At 37.9% G+C, this 17,797-nt stretch overlaps 1 protein-coding gene across 3 annotated transcripts in view; it reads left to right on the top strand.

Moving 5' to 3' along the window:
* The window catches only part of BCAS3 (BCAS3 microtubule associated cell migration factor), a gene marked incomplete at its 3' end in the record, with an annotated part of 391,462 nt that overhangs the window by 40,061 nt on the left and 333,604 nt on the right, over window positions 1–17,797 (top strand). For all 3 annotated transcript variants that reach the window (XM_082493341.1, XM_082493342.1, XM_082493343.1), the window contains exons 8-9: window positions 12,995–13,102; window positions 17,231–17,307. In XM_082493341.1, the coding sequence (XP_082349467.1) occupies window positions 12,995–13,102; window positions 17,231–17,307 (185 nt within the window). The remainder of the gene's footprint in view (window positions 1–12,994; window positions 13,103–17,230; window positions 17,308–17,797) is intronic.

Raw genomic sequence — 17,797 nt, 5'->3', positions numbered from 1 at the left:
ACATACTGCTGGTAATGCAGAGTGGGGGAAGAGCCATCTGCTGCCAAAACCAAAGCGGTATTTGGAGGTTACTAAGTATTTTAATATTTTGAAGGATTCCCCTTCCCTTTTACTTTCCTCCTTGAATATACCAATATGTTGATAAAACCTGGTCTTAAATTTTCCTCCTCTTGTTGGTGTACAACGCAGTCTTTCTGACACCTCCACTACGGGTAGGGAGCAAAGGAGCTATTGATTTGATTGAACAAAAGCGAACAGAATGGTTGTCGAAAGTACTCAGAACTGAAAAAACGTGACCTCCATCAGTTCAGAACATCTGTTCCAGGACAGTCCAGAAAATTTGTATTTTTTGAGTTCTTCCCCTGTACAGCCCCAAGAGTGGAAACAACTTCATTCTGTGTTCGGTCAGGGGTTTTGGCTGACGTATGAACCGTGGTATGGGATTGAGAGCGACCTCGTTGTGTCTGCAGTGTTGAACTGAAGTTGCAGTTGATCGCAACGTGCAAAACTGGTGAGGAAATGTTAATCTGCATTGCCTGTCAGTAGGATGGCTTCTTACTATATAGTTCTGATCTTCATTTATTTAACATGGAATTATCAGCTCGCTCAATAACCGGATCCCTTCCTGTGCCCTGCATGACAGGCATTTTACTGTATCTTTTCTGCTGACAGAGCTACAGGTTTGTAGGAATGAAGAGGATTTTTGTTGTAGAACTGAAGTCTGTTTCTGGCAGTATCCAGCTAATCACAAGTTTAGTGTATGGTACGGTACAAACCCTAGAGTGGAAAAGGCTTGCCTTCATCCATGATTAAGTATGAGTCCACGTAGGAGGGGATGGCAGGAATCCATGTATCTGCATCTTGGTTCATTATACAAGAAAATATCATGAAATTACATGAGTAGATACCCTGAAAATGCTTGAACACAAAGTTCAGCGTAATGGGTTCTCAATTCAGACAATTGTATTGTGTCACCTATAAACACTTGATAGACTTTTTTTATATTTTCTGATGAGAGAATTACTGCTTTTTGTCCATAGAAACATGTCTTAAACATAATTATACTTGGTTTGATCTTTCAATTTTAAGTAAAATGTTGGGAACAATTAATTCATCTTTATACTAGTTTGGTTTTTTAAATGAATGTGCAAAGCACATTTATAGAGTGGCAAATCTCCCTACAGCCATCTATCTGGTTTTAATGTTATATTTTTATTTGTTTGGGGAAAGAAAAAACACAAATCCAAACCACCTTTAAGTAGCTTTTATGTGGACACTGATTTTATATTAAAGCTTCATTCTCATCCCTCTCTTTTTCCATATTTATCTTTTAGTAGCATAAGTAAGTGTAGCTGTATTTCACTTTTAGATTAAAATGAGAGCAGCTTAAAATCTGGTATATGCTTTCTATTTTGTTTTGGAAGCTTATTTCTTTGCTGATAATTTCTATGTATTCTGATCTCTTTAAATAAAAAGATGCAGTGTATTATGCTAGAAGAGTAGTACGCAGGTTTTTTGTTGCAGAAAGCTATATTAATTTCTAGATGAATTTGCTGGTAATAGAGTGTTTTTTTGGTTGTTTTTTTTTTTTTTTTTCTGATTGAACTTCTTAGAATCATCGAATCATAGAATTGCTGAGGTTGGAAGGGACCTTTAAGATCATCAAGTCCAACCATTAGCCTGCCCTGACAAAACCACTTCTAAACCGTGTCCCCAGGTACCACATCTGCCCCTTCTTATAACACCTGCAGGGATGGCGAATCCACCCCCTCCCTGGGCAGCCCCTTCCGATGTTTAGTAACCCTTTCAGTGAAAAAGTGTTTCCTAATATGCAATCTAAACCTCCCCTGACATAACTTGAACCCATGATGTGGGTGTATGCGATCATTCGGTACTTATCAACAAGATGGAACGTTCTTATATATATTTAAGGGAAAACTTTCTATATATTGCTTGTAACAAAGGGCTTCTTTTGACACCTTTTTAAAAGAAATAGCAACATCTGGAACTACAGTTCAGTGTAACTGCAGATTGGGCCCACAGCACTTTGCTTTGAGTGTTTGAAATGCGTCTGAAGTTCTCAGATCTGAACTTTAAAAACGGGCTGGCAACTGTTGTTCATGGGCATGAGACTTCTGAATTGTCTGCTGAAGTTAGGGTGTCCTGTCTGGTGAGGAGTCAGTATTAAATACTGCCTTCCAACATCTTGCTTGCTGCATTATTAATGCAACACCGTCTCCTCCCCCCTCCCCCCCCGCCCCCTGTGTTCTTCCTCTAGTGCTTTTTGGCTAATAAACCTTTTGAATTAGGGCTTTTCTTGCTGTGTGCTTTTTGTGAAGTGTCTTGTATGTTCATGCCACTGTGATAAATGCCGTTTGTGGCGCATGTGTGTAGCGTGTACATTATGCTCTGTTGTTAGGATAAGTGGATGCACTTGATCTCCTGGAGGGGAGTGCTGGCCTTGCCGCTTACAAGCGCTACTTGACAGCTGATTCATGGGATGGTAATTAGAACAGCTTCACAGGAGTCTGTGTGTCTAACACTCTCAGCTAGTGAACCCATAAATGAGGATAAAACAGTGGGGAAGAAGCCAGCTTGGAAGCCAACAGAAAATAGGGTTGGTTTTTTTGTTAGTTTTTTTTTTTTTTTTTTAATTAAATAAGGGGTCTGATGGAAGAAACTGAGGCTTGTAATCTTCTGTAATAGAACAGAGACTGAAATATGTATAGACAGAGAACAACTTATTTTTTCTTCTCACAAATCAGTGAATTCCAGATATTAAGTTAATTCATTACCTTAGCTAGCCACACAGAGACCATAGAAGTAAACAGCATAGCGATTCCCTGGCATGAAATTGGCTTTGTATTAGAAGTTCTTAAATCTCTTCCGAAGGTATGTTGTTGGAAATGTTTTGCTAAAAGTAAGTATCTTTTACTATAGCTCTTCAATTAAATTGATAGAAAGTTAATATGTTATAAAAATATGTGATTGCCCTTGAAAAGAACAATGTGTACAGGACTGGGTAGAACATTTTAAAACCCCTTACAAATGGTAATGTATACATGAGGATAGACGTGAAGAATAAGGCAAAGAATTTACTTGCTTTACAATAAGATTATTTTAATGTGCCATTACCATTAAGTATTCTGTGACCACTGTTACAAAGCTTGTAATCATATGCGAATGTAATTTATTTAGTTACAAGTTTTGCCCTTTAATGAAGTTTAGCTTCTTTAAGAATCGTTTTTGCTAAAGACAAAATGGACACGACTTTGCCTTAAACTGATAGGACATAACATGGTTGCTTAACGCATTTGTCTTCTATAATTTATAGAATTAATTTATACCTGGGCAGATAGTGATGATAATATAAACTTGCCTCTAAGCAGGAAAGGTTTATGCAGTACCACACCTTGCAGTAAAAGATAGTTATTTCCACCTGAGGAGACAGAAAAACAAGATACTGATGGTTTTCCTGCGGTGGGTTCCAACCTTCGGGACCAGTAGACCACTGCCGAGCCTCGGGCTCTCGCAGACCAGGACTGCGCAGTTGTGCCCGGAGACGGAAACCAGCCCGTCCCGAGGCGTTCTGCCAGCCCGACTCTGCACTAGGGAGAGAGGCCTTGCTTATGACATTCGGAAACAAAATACTCCTTACCTTGACATCAGGAAAGTAGAAGGGGAAATGCTTAATGTTGTTTTTAAACATTAGCATTGCTAAGATGGGGGGATCAATGCTTTAGATGCTGTTTTGATCTTTTTCAAGAATTTTCATCAGAAGACTTGGAAAGGAGCGGTACCTCTGTTCCCCGTTCTCTGCTTCTTTGCTCTGTCTACCTGATATAATGTTGAACAAGAACTGATGCATGTTAGTTCACCTTTTATCTATTTCATTTTTTCAGAAAATTAGTTGTTCACTTGCATATTGTACACACGGGCGGCTGTATTGCTTTGCTCTAGTGGTCCTTTTGGCACAATCCCACAAGTCCCATCTTTTTTTGTTTCCTCACGTGAGCAAACAATGTGGTTTTCTTTTGGTATGTCTCTCTTTTTTTTTTTTTTTTTTTTTTTTTTTTTTTTGTCATTCAGGCTGAGACTTGTAAATTTGTTACAGTTTACCTCTAACATAATGTTTTCTGCCAAGTTGATGACTTTTTGAAAATATTTTTGTTATTTGCTGGTGGGACCAGGAGGGCGGTGGGGTAAGAGCATAAGATGGAACTTTTTTTGCTAGACTTGGTCAAAATATCTGAGAAGGACAGAAGAGTGAAGTTTGTATCTCTTGGTATTTAACGCAAATATTTTAGTGCTGTATCAAATAATTTCCTCTCTTGTATTTAAAGGATTAGATTGAGTAACATGTGTCCAAGATCGGTGCAGGTTTTTCTTATTTAAAACTAAGTGCTTCCATGTTTTTTGCAATTTGTGGTACATTTAAAATGTCTGTGCTGCTTTGTGTTTCACTGCTCTACACACATTTTGGGGAAGTGTCACTTTCTCAGAAGTCTTACTCTGCTTTTCCTGATTTTGAATGACTCTGTTAAGTACCGCGAATGAAAGTAAGAAAATTGTTAGAGCTGAGCTGTCAAAGCTTTTTTGTGGCAAGTTTTGATGCAGAGGGCCAGGGAGTTTTAGGGGACTACACGGTGAAAGTCTTAATGAAAGCTTTTTCTGCAGTGGTGTTTAAGGAATAAATAATACAATCCTTGAATTTTATTTTAAAGTTTTCATTCTAGTGCGCATCCTTCACAAAGAAGGTCAGAATACTGCAATACTGAAGGGAGCTCAGAGGAAGACTGCAAATGTGTGCTAGGGCTGGAAAACACACCTTTCAACTTCAGGCTTAAACATCTTTTAAGTGATTAGTTAGTGAGTGGATTGCTTTGGATGCTACTGACTTAGGCAAAAGAACGCAGTGAGCTCTTTTGTGTTGTTGACAGAGACATAAAAACTGAAAAGCGGAATATGTGTGAATTGCAATAACAAGCAATTTCATAAAAATAAACTGATCTAAATGTTGGAACAACTTACCATAAAAGTAGAGGACTTATTGTTGCTCGAAGTCTTTTAAGACAAGATTAGGTTGCTTGGTAGAAGTAATTTCTTTGAGCTTGTGGGACATTTTGTGCACGGACTGGAAAGAGAAGATGATCCTTCTCGTATTGAAATCTCTTAATCCGAGCAAACCTTCTTCGGGGGCCTTGAGAAGAACAGGATTGCCTTTGTGGTCTCAACATACTAATAATATTACTACAAAGATCATAATCAAATCTCGTGCTTCAACTTTCCATGGCAAAGGTTTAGGAAGGAGTTTGTCCAATATACAATTAATTAACTGTACTGTGTACTCTGGTTTTGTTTCGCTTTTCTTCCCCTTCCGCGAAGTATCGGAGAGTGGCCACAGCTAGAACAGGGTACTGGATAGTCTTACCCACTGCGCTGCTATTTAGAAACTCGTGTTTGTGTCACTGTCAGGATTCTCTTCATTCCTGTAAGGAAATAGCTTTTTCTTTACCAGTACTTTACTGATAGATCTGATGCTTTATAGAGTAGCAATTTAAAAAAAACCTTTCCCGAGCAGCTTGCTGTCCAGATCACTTGGGCACACCTTGGCCAGCCAGTTCCTTGGACTCACTGTCACTTTTCTCCTGTTTTTGGCACGTGACATGGGCTTCAGTGCCAGGGCTGAACTGCTTTTAAAGCATTTGAGCGAGGTATAAGAATAGCTGTCTAGGCGAATGGCTGCGTTAGGCAAGAAGTCTGGGTGTAGCAATGGTCCTTCTTGACTTGACAATGAAATGAACTGTCTTTTGTAAAAGAAGTTTAGAAGCTGTATCAAGGCACTTGAAAATTTTTTAAAAACATAAATGTTTCTGTAAATGTTAAACCCCACAGATTGTAAGATGGGCACAGTAAGAGATTGTTGTATTATTAAGTTTTTTGAGTATGATGAAGTTTTAATACTTTTACCTCTTTTCTTAAAGAAACTGAAAGTGATTAAAAGTAAGGCTATTTTCTATGTTGGGTCAGCTGGGCTTGAAAAAAAAGAGAAATGTATGAGAATAATGAAAAGTGGTACTTGTGTCACCGTAGTAGAATGGAAAGTGAGCCTGGGAATGTGCAGTGCAGTAACAGATGTAGGCTAATAATAATATTTTTTAGAAACAGTGAAAGGTTATGTTTTTGAAAACTAAATGGTGCTTCAGAACAGAATAATAAAACCAGTCGCCTGACCTAATTTCAAAACATTGAAATTAAAATAGAGCTTTTTTTGTTGTGAAACAAAACTTTATAGGTAACAGACAAATTGTGACAAATTGCCATATTTGTTTTTAATTCACCATTTTACTTTTATGTAAACTCGTGGTAATGATATGACTGTATGGTAAAAGTCAAATTGCTTTTGACTGAAAGTACATAACCTGCTGTCTGAAGCTGGTTTAGTGATTGCTGTTAAATTTACTGATCTGCATAACGTGTGCTAGAAGGCTTGAAGCTTTTCTAAGTTTAAATGTTACTATATTTCCCAGGGAATGTAATTCCAATTTGTGGATTTGTCACTTTTTCTGTCAGTTGGTACTCATGTGTGTAAGGAAAGCAAAATTTGGCCTCCAAGGTATGGAAAAAGCATTCTCTAGCAGCTCGGAAGCAGTGTTCTCTAGTTGCTGCAATAACAAACAGTGGTTTAGTCTTTAATAAAACAAATTGGCTATATTTAGCAAGACCTTTTCTGTAAATTTTGTCATATCTGGGGTTCTTTTTTTTTTTTTTTTGTACCTAGCTTCAGAAGGTGGTGGGCATTGTTCTGTTGAGGTCAGTAGAGATTCTATTGGGCTGCTCCTGTGTACTGTGCAGTAACTCATACACTTTCACAGCCCAATCCCATCAAGTTCAAATAAGAATTTGTTGAATGTTGTTTAAATAACTCGTCAGATAATACCTGGAAGTATCAAAACTGGAATAGTGATTAAATGGAAGACTCTTTTGTTATATGTTAGATCAAGTACACTGATCAGTGGAAGGTTTTTATGCCTTTTTTCATTATAGAAAAATCTTTTTGTTGCTGTGCCCATTAGGAAGGTCAATACATGATGGAAGAAGAAGAAATTATTTTTTTTAATGTGAAAACTATAAAAGAGAAAAAAAGAAGTCATTATTCCAGAAAACTTGCTGCTAATATGTGCAGTATTTGTCCTGAGTAAATATAGAAAGAAACTGCCTTGTAAGGCTACGGAACAAGGCAGATGTAATGTAATTCTTCGTGTAATTAGAGAAAGATGGAGCTCATAGTAATACAGTTTCAACAGGCGAGAGGGACATGCGGCGTACTGCGGAGCAGCCCCTTCGACGAGGATCAGTTTATATACAGCAGCTGGAAATAAGCTATTTCCCTTCTTCCATCATGTGAAGTCAAGTTACCAAAAAGAGACCCCGGGTAGAGAAGGCTGTGGTGATTGTCTGGAGACAGCTATGTCACCTTTCCTGAAGGACATCTAGGCATAACGACTGAATCCACAAATGCTGAGGTTAACTAATGTGTAGAACAGCTTTTTGTGACACACTTTAGTCGCCTGTTTGTAATACTGACATCGCTTAGAGTCCCTCTAATGTCACGTTCTTGAGAAGTGATAGTTTTTTTCTGTTTTTCTTCTGTCAGTCTGTGTGATCTCTTCATGTGGTCTCATTGATAACTTGATACAATTTCACCTTTTTCTGAAGTTTTCATTCGTTTTGTCATTTTAATACATTAACACATTGGCTATTAATAGTAATTGATTGACTGTTTTCCAGAAGACATTTTCAGCGTCTGTATAAAGGAGTATCGGTAATAAAAAGTATTTTTACTGTACCAGTGTCCTGTGTACCTCTATACTTTTCCCTGACGAAGGCTGTAATTATCATTTTAGCAATTTTATTACTACTTACAATGTGTCACGGTGCCATAACTTCTGTCCTTGTTCCCAAGTGACATCATTGTTTGTCTCATCAAGCTTATGTTGTATATGTACACGTAGAGTAAAAAAAGTCAGTTGATGGAGATGTCTCCCTTGATCTCTTCTTCTAAAGATTCTAGCCCTATCTTTTGTGAAGGTGGCATAAAATATACAACGATGACTTTGTTGGCCAAACAGCTTCCATCCTGAGATTTTTTTTTTTTTAAATGCCACAATTAATTGGGAAACCCCTCGCGTAAAGAATGCCTTATAAAGGCCTGGTGGTCAGCTTTTTCAGCAAAAGCTCTTTCGGTTTTATGCCTCTCAAACATACTTTTTATTATTATTATTATTATTTGTCTGGACTCATGATACCGTTCAATAGTTGATGTCCATTCTCTCTCTGAGTGGGATGTTGTTCATGATGTGGCAGAGTGGGGAGGAAAATAGACACTTGTGAGCCGGCAGTGTAAAACCTTTCTGAGCACAGAAAGCTCTGGCCTCGTGGTGGTTCCATCAGTCTTCTCCTTCCCCCCCTCCCCCCTTATGAAAAGTGTGTGTGTTTTGTACAGTATGTTTGTCTCTGTATGCAAACATTTTACACAGAGCGTTTATAGGTGGTGTGACTCATTGCTAGCAAATCTGTGAAGAGGTGATAGTTGTGTCGTGATGCATAAGCACAGATGTACGCAAGTGCCAGCTGTAGGAGGCATCTGTTACTTTTCTTCCATCCCTGCACTGCAACAGTCGAATAGAAGACGATACGAGAACCTGACTGTATTTGTATATTTATTAATGCCCACATTTTGAAGTCATTGGTGAATTTGGGCCCGTTACCTTTAAAGATGTTGTTGATGTCTCTGCATTAAGCAGCTATTTTAACAATCGAGATGATACATAACAACGTGTCAATAATCTGTGGGAGTAATTTGTGAGAATTTTATTTGTGACAGACTTACTGTTGTCACCAAACTGCAAAAAACAGTGTTTTCGGGTTCCTCTCTTAATCTCTGCCCTTTACGTACTCATCAGTGGTACACCAAAATAAGATCAGAGCCCTCCTCATCACCGAGACTTGTGTGAACCTTCAGTTTATCAGATGAAAAGCTTCTTGGCTAGAAGTCTCCTTGCTGGTTTTCTCCCAAAGGATGGTGGTTTGTTAGCGCGGCCTAGGGTAGGCCGTCAGCTGGGGCGTTTCAGGCACATTTACTTAGTGTCTGTACGATCCTCTGATGAAATGGGTGGTCACTGCTCCTGAAACAGAGCAAGGTGCAGTAATTTTAGTTGCGTACAATTCTAAGATTTCGGAGAACTTCCGATTGTCTAGAGATGCTTTTGTAAGTTTGTGGTGCTCCGTCTTGCAATCCACGGTGGTTTTGGTGGTGTTCCGTGGTAGTTTGAATACTTCTGGTTTTGTAACTGAAATTTAAATATACTTCTATTGATTACACTGACTGAATATTATTTTTTCATTCTCATAGGTGGTGTCATTTTGAATACTTAATGTATGATCGTGTATTTTTTTGATAATTTAGTGAAGAAAATTGTTAAGAACTAAGCGTTATGCTGAAGTAAATTTTTCAAGAGACCCTGCGAAGGACTCCGGGGTGTTAATCAATAATGATGCATTGTGTTACTGAACACTGTAATTTTTTATATATTTCAATGGGGCATCTTGCTTAGTGTAAATCTTCCTGCTATGTGGTAAATAACAGAAAAGTAAAATAATGCGTGTGGTATAAATGTTGTGGAAGAAGGGAAACGCATTCATCCTCTGCTTTTGATGTTGGTGGGTTTGGATTCAAATTCTTCTTGAATAATGAGTTAAAAGGAGTTGAGATGTCTATGTTTTAAAAGCTGCGTCCAGAACTCAGTCTAGATTTTTAACTTCAAAAGTATGAAGGGAGCATTGCCGTTGAGTCTGACTTCCTCGGACACATGGGCTATAGAAGTCCCTGAATTCCCTGTTTCAAGAAGACTGGGAATTAGGACGAGTTCAGTGGAAGTCGTAAAGGGTCAGAAAAAGCTGCATTGTGCTGCAACTCTGCGGTGGTGAGCCAGCCCTGGCTTCGGCAGCCCTATTGCACAGCTTTTATTGCTCAAGCCATGTGCTTCTGCTTTCTTGTTTCCATGCTTGTTGGACCTTCCGCTGGGCCCTTTTGGTGAATTAACCTGGGGCAGAATTCCCTCTAGAGGAGAAAGAAGGGACAAAGTGTTATTTTTCTGTTGATTTAATATGCTCAAATGGGTCAATATAGAATCCATCGTGTATCAGAGGCCGGGAAAGGAAAGTGCACAGAACCACTGAGCCTGAGATTTTGACATCACTGAAATGGAGGAAGGAAAGAGAGTTCTTATTACTGCTCGTGAGTAGTGTAGGCTAATCAGGGTACTCTTATTCTTTAAGTGCTATGACAGAGAAATGAATCCTTAGTTCTGTGTCTATAATACTCATTCTCTTCTAGAAGAATTGATCTTCCTGCTAGCTGAGGAGGTAGAAAGGAGGGTAAAGAAAGACCGTTCAAAAGGCTCATACTTTTAGAATGGTTGAGAAATAATGTCTTTGGAAAAGAAATGAAATTTTGTGGTGTTGGAGAGTCCTTGCTGTATGAGCTTCTGTTGAAGAATTAAATTAAAATCCTTGATTTCCCCTCCCCCCCCCCCTCCCCCCCAAACAAGTTGAAAACATGTTATTGAGTTGTTACTGAGGCCTGATCAAAAAAGAACTTGACATTACGGATCTCAGCATTATATCAATCCTTGTTTAGGTACACAGCTTTTGGAGTCGGACTTATAAATGTACATTACGCTAATTTAATGAATGTTGTGTCTCATGAATTGAGAGTGCTCAGTAGCAAATGAGGTTTGTAACAGTCATTACTTTGAACAGGGAGAGGAACTAAAGTAACCAGAAGGAAATGGTAAAGAGAGACTTCTTTTCTAGTGATTGAAACAGTTTTTTTTTACTTTCCACCTTTGAAAAGGTTGCCAAAGAAAGAGCAAGCGCTTGTGCTTCCACCCTTTTTTGATGTAGTTGGTGGATAAAGCACTTTGCCAAAAAATGTGACTTTCCTGGGAAAGCATCGTCGGCTGTCTGAAGACTCGTGACAATGCTGAGTTGTTACAGAACAAGAAAGGACTACAAGTGTGACCTTTTTCTGGCTATTGCCATTTGTTTCTGCTGATTAGGTCCTAGGGCATCCTCAACTGTGCTTGACCTTGTCTTTGTATTTATTTCAGAAAACAGTAAAAACCAAACAAACGTGCATATTATTTTCTGATCATGGATTGTGCTGTACCGCGGAATGAAAAGAAAGCTAACATTTGGAAAGAGGACTCTTGAATTGGAGTTAGGTAGAATTTCAGAGTACTTCTGACCTAGTTCATACTACTACTTGATCATTAGCACTTGAGCTCAAGTTATTGGTTTTTAGCCAGCGTAGTTTAAAAAAGCATTGGTAGAATGGTCTTATCACGATCAGCCAAAAGAAAGGTATGACCTAACAATAATTATTTGTTTGAGTGACAGGATTATTACATATTGCACCAACAAAATTATGGGTATTTAAGGTATATACTCTTGAGCTGTAGTCATGTAGTTAGCTATATGTCAAGTCAAAATGGAACTGTTCAACACGGAGTTATACGGAAATAGTAATTGGTATCAATTACGCTAATAGAATTTTGGCTACATCAACTTCTGTGATTTCTGTTTTGAAATGAGAATCTGTGTATGCTTTTATCAAAATAATAATTTCCTGTAGCTAATAAATGTACTTTAAAAAAGTTTGTATGTTGACCGTGCTGTGGTTTTCTGCCTTTCCTAGCAGCAACGAGCTTCTAACGTAAAGTAACTAGACGCGGGTCTCACTGTTTTAAAAGTGTTTTTGAAGGGCCTTTGAAGTGCTTAAAAGTAATAAATAGCACCCTCTAGTTATTAGCCTCGGTATGTGCCTAGAAAAATGTATATTTTGGGAAGAATTTCAGTAGGCAAAATGTCAGAACTTATTTTTTCTATTATTTCTTTGGCAGTTGTCTTTCTGTGCACCTACTGTGTATTGTTTCTCTGCCGCATACTTATTGTATGTACCTTTTTATTATCTTGAGGCATTTGAGATAAACAGTTGGCATTTGTACTCCAGTTCTCCAGAAAATTCTCGAGCAGCTTGAGCAGATCTGAAAGACAAGCAAGTGTTGTGTCAGGAATTGTGTTAAACTCTGTAAAATAAAACAGATACGGGCAAGGGGAAACACCCTCCTTTACCAATACTTAGTATATGTTTGTACAGCTGGCAATTTGTGCTGCTTCATATTCGTTGACCTAGAAGTAGCCAACATTTTAATGCGTTCTTGGAGGGGAAAAAAGGTGTTATGGAAAAGAACTGCCACATCAAAGCCTCTCCTCAGCTTGTAAAATGGTTTCTACCACTACCTTCCTCAACCCTATCGGAACACTCGGCACTTTCTCCCCTCTCAAAAGAAAGCAAGCCTTTTTATTAAGAAATGGCCTTGGAGTTTTATTTATATTAAAATGATAAAAGTGACACAAAGCAGTTGAAAAGATCTATATAGTTCAAACAAAAGTCCATCAGAGATGTAATGTAAATTCTGTGTAATGTGTCTCTATCAAATCAAGTCAAATGATTCAGCTGTTGCGCAGAGTGAAGTAAGTACTCCCTTTAGGAAAGTGTTACTCTGCAGAATATTTTTTAAATAGCCAGAGTGTAGCCTCAAGCTGCGTGCCTGTCAACTGGCTTGTGTTTAGCTGGTCAGATCTGATCTCATATTCCAAAGTCGTATTTGTGACAAAGGAAATTAAGTGCTTGATAATTAGTTGCACAATACAGGTTCTTGACCGTTGTGGATATTGTGACTCAGTTTTAATCACACCTTCCCTTAATGTAGAAGGCTTACATTGACCCTTTTGTTCTCCAGCATTCTGCTCATATTGCTGGATTTTTCATTTAGTGTGCCAAAGAATATAGGGAGGCTGAAATAATTTTAAAATCATTTTACAAAAAATCCTTCTTTCCATTAAAGTCTCTTTTTATCCATTTCAGCACAAGCCCACCTTACTGCTGTGTGGACCTTTATTCTTTGCGAACAGGAGAGATGGTCAAGTCCATACAGTTCAAAACTCCTATTTATGATCTGCATTGCAATAAAAGGTAAGGATATTTACTGTATATTCTGTGTTAGGGCATGTAAAATTTTGGTAATGAATACAACTTGTGATGAATGCGGTCCCTGATTTTATTGTTTTGACTTTGCTGTGAGCATAGCTTTGGTTCTCTGTTTCTCGACTAATATTTCAGTTTGAGTATGGCAATATGCTTCTCCAGTGGCTTTCATTTAAGAAGCTCAAAACACTTTGCATCTGAAATCGTTTAAGCTTCCTTCAGTTGTGATGAGGGTGAGCAGGAATCATTGGAATCCTCTATCATCTACCTACAGATGGAGAAATAGGATCATCGAGAGTTTAAACAGTATAGAGCGCTAAAGAGTTTCTGTCTCTTCTCTTTGTGTTCTGTTGTTTTGTCAGATATATCGCCTTCCTGCACATCTAAAAGTTCCTAGTGTGTACTCTGTGGTTTACAGGAAATAATGTTGCTGTGAGTCAAATAACAAAGCACCATCTCTTAGTTGGGATAATGATGTCACCTAATTTCTGAGAGAAAATAGCACAGAAGGCTGAGCATCAGGCTGAAAATAACTTGAGTTAAAATAAATAAATAAATAGAGTTCAAATTTTTCTGAATTAACTTCAGATCTTCATCTCTCCAAGACACACAAAACTGAACACCCTTGTAGTTTACCGCATCTTTTTAAGAGAGAAGAGAAACTGCGGGATCCTTGCAGGAGGATCTTGATGGCACTCCTGATGTGAGACTGATGCAGTGACCTTGGTCAAAGTCCACCATCGTGCTCCTTACTTTGATGCTTCCTTCCACCCAGCTATTGCTCTTACTGGTCGCTGTATGTCTTGAGGTACCTTATGGAAGCTGTGGAATGTGATTCCTGAACAGAGAATTTGCTGCATTTCTTCGGCGGTTTCCTTGCTGGAATTGTTTGCCCTTCAGTAAGGAAGGTGCCACAATAACACAAGTCACTAAGAACAAAACAAAAGTATTTTATGTGCCTGTTCTGCACGGCAGTAGCCAGCATGCTTGCATGTCTGAAGACCACAAAAGAACATGAGCATGTATTAAACTCTTGCAATGAAGGGAAGTTAGCAGTGTTGGAGGTTGGAGGAGAAAAAAAGAAGATAGAAAATAACCCAACCTTAGAAGCCACAAAGGTTTTGTTAAATAGGCATTTGTCTATCATTGTGCCATCAAAATCTGAACAGTAATGACTGCATTAGGTCAAGTATAAGTTACAGAAGAAATGTAGCACTACTGAACAAACACCTTTAGTACCACCACTAGTCTAATAACGAGGAGGGTATTTTGATGGTGTAAATGTTTAAAGAAGTGAAGGACGGTAGTGTTTTGTGATTGTTCGGGGTTTTTTTTTAAATCCCTGTTAATCTTCTTACTGTAGGATGGGATTGTTCTATCAAAAGAGCTCCACTAAAGTGGATGAGTTGGTGAGAGTTAGGTACCATGAATGGGTCACTGTTCCTTTAAAAGCTGTCAGAAGGAGTTCAGTACTTATCTGTGCAACTGTCCCTTGAAGAATTTAAAGTTCCCTTGTGTACAGTGTGATGATAGTAAATCTTTCCAGTCTGGCCTCCGAGCAGAAGAAAAATCCAATTGTAAAAACAGTCAAAAGGCAAATCATCATTCAAAGTCTCTCCCAATGAAAAAGTCTTTCCAGGTGCTAATGTTTCTTTTCCTAAGTGGTAGAAATGGAAAAGCTACTTCAAAGCTGTGTGGCTGTATCCAGGGTAGTTGCTTTTCTGGAACGTATCAGATTCTGTTATTATCCCAGGAAAGCTCGCTATTTCAGATTGAAAATGCATTAAATGTGGCCAAGAGCGGTGCTAATGGTGCGTTAACTGTACTACAGACTAATGGAGTCCAAAATTAGAATTTAAAATAAAACTTGAGTTGCAGAAGAAGGGAAAACTGTTCATTATTTGTGTATTCATACTCTAGAATCATCCATCTGGTAGGTTTCATTTATGCAGAAAGACAGTACATCTTCAAAGAGTAGAAAACAAAAATCTACAGGATAGGGAAATCTACAATCAAATACACATAGGTTTTCTATATATACATTACGCTTTCACATGCATTTGAAGTCTTTCCATTATTCATTGGTTAACTTGTGGAAGAAGTTAGATTGGATACATTTTCTTTTGTTTTCTCTCCTGCAGTTTAAGCAATTGGAAGATACGTCGTTTAACTAAAGCTACTATTTTGTCCAAAACTAATCATAATTTATATATGCAGAGTTTATAACTTTTAAAAACTGAGGTTTATAAATCAGAAGAGGGTGGGGAAGCATCTTTTTCACAACGAGAGCTACAAGCAAATAAGAAATCTGACATAAATTTCTTGTATGACTTAACACATCTGAATCCATCTTGTTGCGTTACGTGTTCTGCCCTTGTCTTTTGGCAAGTAAGCTGCTCACTCTGAAAGCGTACGTGTGCTTCCCGTCCTGGGTCTGCAGATCTCTGAATGTGAAAGACTTTTGTCTGAAAATGTCTCTTGATTTCTACTTTCCTTCCAAGAATTTGTGCTTCTCCTTGTTTCTGGATAGAGGCATACTGATAAACAGAGCAGCGACAAAGTCCCATGGTGAGATGGTGTAAACCGGAGACTCCTGAAAGAATTTGGGATACAGAACAGTGCTTATTGCTTTAATCAGCTTCTGTCTCACAGAAACAGAAAGTAGTGTAACACCAGTCTACTGAAAAGGCTTCAGGAGTCATCTTGGGAACTACAGACACAATCGATGTTATTTGGCAAATGTGTTGGTAAAAATAATAGCAAAATCAAATAGGTGACACACAGATAAATCATGCCTATTGGAGGAGCATTAGTACAGTTTTGTAGGTGGAAATCATGACTCAGAACTTATTTGTATATCTGAAAACATCAGCAAGCGTGTGGGTAAGGTATATATTTTCTTTGATGAAGGGCTATGTTGAAATGAGTCTTACAGGTATTGAGCACTCATGGGATAAGGAGGAGGTATTCTTGTGGCTAAACAGGTAAAAATGGGAGGAAAAAAAAAGAGGAGTTAATGGCTGGTTTTCACATTGATGTGAGATAGGCATCAGCCTTTACCCAAGGATGCGTGTCATGACTGATGTGATTCATCATCTTTTTAAACATTATTCTATACTGTAATATGCAATCATCATTTTCAGATAAAGCATTAGGTGTGTATTTTAGTCACTGTGAGATGAGATTAATTTTTTGCCTTCTTTACAATTAGAACTTTTAGAACAGCATTTAATAAGGCTCCATATTGTCAACTAATTAAAAAAATACTGTCTCATATTCTTCCTAATGATAAAATAATCAGATTCTTAATTGCATCATATTGCTAGATGTTCCAGATAGCTGGTAGACTTTATCTGGTTGGTTGTCAGCTTCCCAGGTGGGAAGCCTTCATTTCAAGAGTTTAAAAGAACTTGGATGCTGGAAGTCATCAATGTAGGAGAAGACGTATCCTAGTTATAAAGCTTTTAGGATGCTTCACTTCCTAAATTTGGCCTCTGTCATTTAAACAGCATGGTGTTTCATGCATAGTTATAACGTGGCTTTTGTTCTTTTACTTTGTTTCAAGTAATGAACAGATATTTTACAATAAAAGTGTGTACGTGTACAAGTGAATGCATAAACACACACCTGTAATTTTGCTAAGTGACACAAATCCCACTTCTCAACTGTATTTGGGTGCTGATGTTCTTGGTATGAAAAAAAAAAAACACCTGCTTTTAGTCAATAAGATTTTTTTAATAAATTTGCAATGAGATGGGCAATGGAATTATTTCAAATTTAGCTTTTGTTCTACCGATTGTTGATTTGTTATTTGAGTCATTGAAAGTAATTCAGGATCCTTGCAATTCCATTCTTTCTTTTTAATGGAGCTTTTACTGCAGGAGGTATATCATAAATATGCTGTGTTGTTCTGTATCAGATCTGTGTACTTCCTGAAATGAAGGTTATGTGGTTGGGATAAGAGAGAATCCTCAATAACTGCCGTGTATTGGTAACCTGGCAGTTTATCACTGTAGAATTTATATTGATGCTTTTGAAATAATTACATTTGGATATTGAATCTTTAAACCAATGCATTTAATGTTTAAAGTCCACGTTCCATTTCTGTGTTTTCAGGATACTTGTTGTTGTCCTGCAAGAGAAGATTGCCGCCTTTGACAGCTGTACTTTCACCAAAAAATTCTTCGTTACAAGTATGTATAAAAATTGCGTTCAGTCTTCTTGCTTGTGGTGGAGTGAGATAAAACAGATTTGTTTTTATTTCTAAATCCTCAAAGCAGGTCTCCATGACTTCATTTGGAGTTTCAGGAAATGTTTCTTCAAAAAAAAAAACCCAAAAAAAGTGTTACTCTGTGAATCTTTGGCTCTCTTGCATATTTATTGTTGCTGTAACACCTACACCAACATCCATAGGTAGCTGAAAAATTCTTTTGTTCATTTTTCACAAATATGTGCAAAGGTTTTGGGTGTTGAGTTTGCAGTGGTATGCCTAAGCAGATGTGTGAAAACACATCGACAGCCATCTGCCCGCTTCTCATTTTTTGTTGTTCCTCAGGTCCAGGTACATGGGAGTTGTTTTATTTATTTTGGTTTTGGTTTTTTTTTTTTTTTAATGTGTCCTTACTTTAGCAGCCCCCAAAGCTCAAGCAGGTCTGTAAAGTGTTGTAGAAAAACCATAGGCAG

This window comes from Vanellus vanellus (assembly GCF_965231255.1).
Source record: "Vanellus vanellus genome assembly, chromosome: 19".
NCBI lineage: Eukaryota > Metazoa > Chordata > Aves > Charadriiformes > Charadriidae > Vanellus > Vanellus vanellus.
The sequence above is the reverse complement of the archived record's forward strand: the minus strand, read 5'-3'. Positions and strand labels throughout refer to the sequence as shown.